Raw genomic sequence first — 5106 nt, forward strand, 5'->3', positions numbered from 1 at the left:
TCCCCCCCCTCTGTCAAATCAGTAAAAAACCCAAAAACCCGTCTTCCGGATTTTAAGGAAAAAGAAAAAAAAAAAGATTTCTGAAGACATTTGTGATTTTGATTTGATTTTAAATACAAAGCTCCCTCTGGTGGTTTGTATGGTGCATTACATTTAAAACAATTTTGAAACTTGTAAAATTGCAGTAAATAGACTATTTCAAGAGTCCTTGCAGTGGACTCTTGAAATAGTCCAAACATTTAGCTAAATCTAGCAGATGTTTCTGTTCATCTCTTTAGAATGTTTTAGGAATTTTAAATTCTCTCTTTTCAGTGTTCTATTGTTTTTAGTTTAACATACCTTGTAAAAGCTAAATTTTATAAAAGTTTTGAGAGGAACATATAAAAATTTAAACCAGAATAATTATGGTCTTTTATATCTTCTGACATTTTTGTTGAGTTACATAAAATGAGTCAGTTGTATAAGGAAAAAGTACAGGATTTGACTTTATTATTATTTAAAAAAAATTTTTTTTATTGACTTCAGAGAGGAAGGAAGAGGGAGAAAGAGCTAGAAACATCAATGATAAGAGAGAATCATTAATTGGCTGCCTCCTGCACGCCCCACACTGGGGATCGAGCCCACAATCCGGGCATGTGCCCTTGACCAGAATTGAACCTGGGACCCTTCAGTCCATAGGCTGACGTTCTATCTGCTGAGCCAAACCAGCTAGGGCAGGATTTGACTTTAGAAGCAAGGCTTATGACAATGCCTAGTACAGGGCCTGGCACACAGATTCCCATAAAATTCATCCCATTCCCTATTTTGTTTCTGTCAAAGTTGTAACCACTTAATGAAATAGGGGCAGTGTAAGAAATGCTTTTTGTTTTCTGTCTTCTCATATTTTTGGTTAAGTTACAGTGATACAATTAGACTAATTTTTTTTTAATGCATACTCTGATCACCAGGTATCAAGGTTACATTGGTGCAGCCCTAGTTTTGGGGGGCGTAGACATTACTGGACCTCACCTCTACAGCATCTATCCTCATGGATCAACTGATAAGTTGCCTTATGTCACCATGGGTGAGTGTAATGTTTCTCTGATGTTTCAGAATCCTCTTATTTACCGAGATGGTCTCTTAAAGAGCTGGTCTATTTCTTGTTAGAGAAGACAGTGCAATAAAGTGATTCATTCTGCAAATATTTGAGTTCTTTCTACAGGTTGGCTGTGTGCTTGGGATATAACAGTTAACAAAAATTTTGATAAAGATTCTTGCTTGCAAGGAGTTTATATTTTAGTGGACAGACAATAACAACTATAATATCACTTTCTAGTGCTAAATATTAGGCGAAAAAAGCAATGTAGATGATATGTTACTGTTATGCAAAATTTTACATTTGGGGGAAACTGGGTCAAGGGTATATGACAACTCAATGTATTAGTTCTTACATTTGCATGTGAATTTATAATTATCTCAAAACAAAAAGTTAAAAAAATTAATGCAGGGAGGGGGACTTGGGAGTGTTGGGATGGAAGGCAGACTGTAGTGTTAAATAGGAAGGTCAAGATAAGTCTTAGGAAAAGGTGGGTTTGAGTGGAAGAGCCTTCTGGCCAGAGGGAAAGCTGGAGTGGAGGCCTCGCTGTGGGAACATACCTGGTACACGCAGAATTTTTTTTTCTTTTAAGTAGAGTAACTGGAGTTCCTCTTTACCACTTAATCTCTGAGGGATCATGGGCATTTAATTCCTTTGAACCTCAATTTCCTCAATGTGAAATAATACCTCCACACACAACCAGGTTATAAATAATATATAAATAACATTATAAATAACATATAATTCTAGTACTTGGCCTATAAATAGTAGTTACTCTTTTTATTTATTTATTTATTTATTTTTAAATATACTTTATTGATTTTTTACAGAAGGAAGGGAGAGGAATAGAGAGTTAGAAACATCGATGAGAGAGAAACATCGATCAGCTGCCTCCTGCACACCCTCCTACTGGGGATGTGCCCGCAACCAAGGTACATGCCCTTGACTGGAATCGAACCTGGGACCTTTCAGTCTGCAGGCCGACGCTCTATCCACTGAGCCAAACCAGTCAGGGCTATTTTTTTTTAATTATTTTTATTTTTTTTAAATATATATTTTAACTGATTATTTACAGGGAGGAAGGGAGAGGGATAGAGAGCTAGAAACATCGATGAGAGAGAAACATCAATCAGCTGCCTCCTGCACACCCTCCTACTGGGGATGTGCCCGCAACCAAGGTACATGCCCTTGACCGGAATCGAACTTGGGACCTTTCAGTCTGCAGGCTGACGCTGTAGCCACTGAGCCAAACCGGTTAGGGCAGTAGTTACTCTTTTTAGATCAGCTTTTTACATTTGTATTTTAGCTCTAAGTGCTAGAGTATGTATATGTTCTTTATTTATTAAATCTTTTTTTTGTTGTTGTTTTGTTAATCCTCACCCGAGGATATTCTTTCCATTGATTTTTAGAGAGAGTGGAAGGGATGGGGAGAGACAGAGAGAGAAACATCAATGTGAGACTCACATCTGTTGTTGCCTCCCACATGGGGGCTGGGGATTGAGTCTGCAGCCAAGGTACATGTCATTGACTGGAATCAAACCCAGACCCTTTAGTCCGAGGGCTGACACTCTACTTAGCCAAACCAGGTAGGGTTATATACTCTTGTTTTAATCCTCACCTGAGGATATGTTTTTTATTGATGTGTGTGTGTGTGTGTGTGTGTGTGTGTGTGTGGTGTGAGAGAGAGAGAGAGAGAGAGAGAGACACGGATGTGAGTCACCTCCCCAGAGAGAGAGAGAGACACTGATGTGAGTCACCTCCCCTATGTGCCCCAACCAGGAATTGAACCTGCAACCTAGGTATGTGTACAGGACAATGCTCCAACCAGCTGAGCCTCCTAGCCAGAGCAAGAGTAATTTTTTAATGACCAAAAAGAAAAGAGTGATAAAATTATGTTAAGAATTGGGGTAAGTTCTAAATTTTATGTTAAACTAGTGACCCAGTGCATGGTTTCATGCACATTGAAAGGAAATTAATTAGAACGTGGCCAGCGGGGTGGGACTGGGCTAGACGGATCTGACACACTCTGGAGCCAACCTCCTGCAGTACCTCCCGGCCAGCTGTACCTGGGGTGGTGCTGTGGCTTGAAAGGCATCTGCGGAGTGAGTGGGGTCCCTCTGGCAGGTGGGGTCCCTCGGCCTGGCCTGTGGGGATCAGTGCGAAACTGGCTCTCCTACATCAGCTGAGGGGTCCCGGAGTGCAAGAGGGCACTCTGCAAAGTTGCAGTTGTACAGGGTGTGGAATGCAAGCACAAGTGTGCAGTAAACCAGATTCGGGGCGGACAGTGCCCCAGCAACAGCAACAACATAACCCACGGCCGAAGGTGGAATTGCTGGCCCTGCGAGTAATTGGGCTCCCTCCTCTCTGGTTTCGGGGTGCATCACCTGAGAACCACCACTGCCAAGTCACTGCGGCTCGGCAACTCCTGCGTTGAGCATCTGCCCCCTGGTGGTCAGTGCGTGTCATAGCGACCGGTCGGATGGTCAGACACTTAGCATATTAGCCTTTTATATATATAGATTTCTGAGTCAAATCATATAGGTCTAGCCCTGGCTGGTGTGGCTCAGTTGGTTAAGCATTGACCCATGCACTGAGAGGTCACTGGTTCTATTCCCTGTCAGGGTACATTCCTGGGTTGCAGTCTCGATCCCCATTAGGGAGTGTGCAGGAGGCAGCTGATCAAGGTTCCTCTCATTGATGTTTCTCTCCCTCTCTAAAAAAAAATCAATGAAAACATTAAAAAATTATATAGGCTTAGAAATTTGAGCAGGTTCTGTGTACCTGGTGTTTTTCCTGTTGTTTTTTACCTGTTAGATTTTCGGTCTTTTACATTTGGCTCTGCAAAACTAGGAGCACTGCTGTCTTGAATAGTTTGGAAATTGCCAGTTTGAGACTTTCTTATTCCATTGTGTTATCTAGCCTCTTAGAAGGTTTTTATTCAATAGCTGTTCCCTGTTTGTGGTGTTTGTGGGGAGAATGATTTACCCCTGGATACCATATGGATGAATCTTTGTAATTATTTTAAAATGAAGATACAGTAATTTTAGAATTGTTTTGAATTGCTTTATTCAAATGTATTTATCCTCTTCCATCAAAGTACTATTTTTCCCCATCTGATGCTTTTTAATGTAAAAGTGGAATAGCCTTTTCTATTAAGTACTTTCATTTCTTCGTTTTTTTTACTTATAAAAATTTCACACTTGCAGGAAAGAAAAATGAACATTCCTATATACCCTTTACTCAGATTTGTCAGTTGTTAACATTTTACCACAGTTGTTCTCTCTCACACATTTTTGTTAGTGTGTGTGTGTGTGTGTGTGTATGTATGTATGTGTTTGTATAACCATCCTATATAATAAAAATCTAACATGCTAAGTATCCGACCATTCGTTCAACAGTCGCTATGATGTGCACTGACTACCAGGGGGCAGACACTCTGACTGGTAGGTTAGCTTGCTGCTGGGGTCCAGCCGATCAGGACTGGGAGAGACGGGCCGGACACGCCCTGGAGCCCTTCCGAGGTCCCTCCCTGGCCCTGATCATGCACCGGTGGGGTCCCTCAGCCTGGCCTGTGCCTTCTTGCAATATGGGGCCCCTTGGGGGATGTTGGAGAGCTGGTTTCGGCCCAATTCCCGTAGGCCAGGCCAAGGGACCCCACCGGTGCATGAATCCGTGCACTGGGCCTCTAGTTTGAAAATAAATAGCAAATACCATAATCTTTGACCTTTAAATCCTTTAGGATGTTTTCTTAACATCACCTTGATAAAATCATCAATTTCTGGAAATTTAACACGAAGCAGTTTTACAAAGCAGTTTTATTTTTAAGACTAGAGGCCTGGTGCACTAATTTGTGCACGGGTGGAATCTGGATGGCCTGCCCTTATGGAGGCCCATTAGGCTGGGCCGGCAATGGGGAGGGGACGCGGGAGGTTGGCCTGCCGGCCCTGCCCCCAATTGGGGTGGAGGGGCCAATTGGGGCCTGGCCTGCTGGGGGGGCGGGGAGGGAAGTTGGGGGGGGGGGGGGTTGAAGG

The 5106-nt window shown here is 42.4% G+C and overlaps 1 protein-coding gene across 2 annotated transcripts in view; it reads left to right on the forward strand.

Annotated features, from left to right (window-relative positions):
• Nucleotides 1-5106, forward strand: part of PSMB7 (proteasome subunit beta 7) — a 55280-nt gene that overhangs the window by 5414 nt on the left and 44760 nt on the right. For both annotated transcript variants that reach the window (XM_005881526.2, XM_014529386.1), the window contains exon 5: nt 948-1063. In XM_005881526.2, coding sequence (XP_005881588.1) covers nt 948-1063 — 116 coding nt within the window. The remainder of the gene's footprint in view (nt 1-947; nt 1064-5106) is intronic.

The sequence above is a fragment of the Myotis brandtii genome, unplaced genomic scaffold, assembly GCF_000412655.1.
Source record: "Myotis brandtii unplaced genomic scaffold, ASM41265v1 scaffold68, whole genome shotgun sequence".
Taxonomy (NCBI): domain Eukaryota; kingdom Metazoa; phylum Chordata; class Mammalia; order Chiroptera; family Vespertilionidae; genus Myotis; species Myotis brandtii.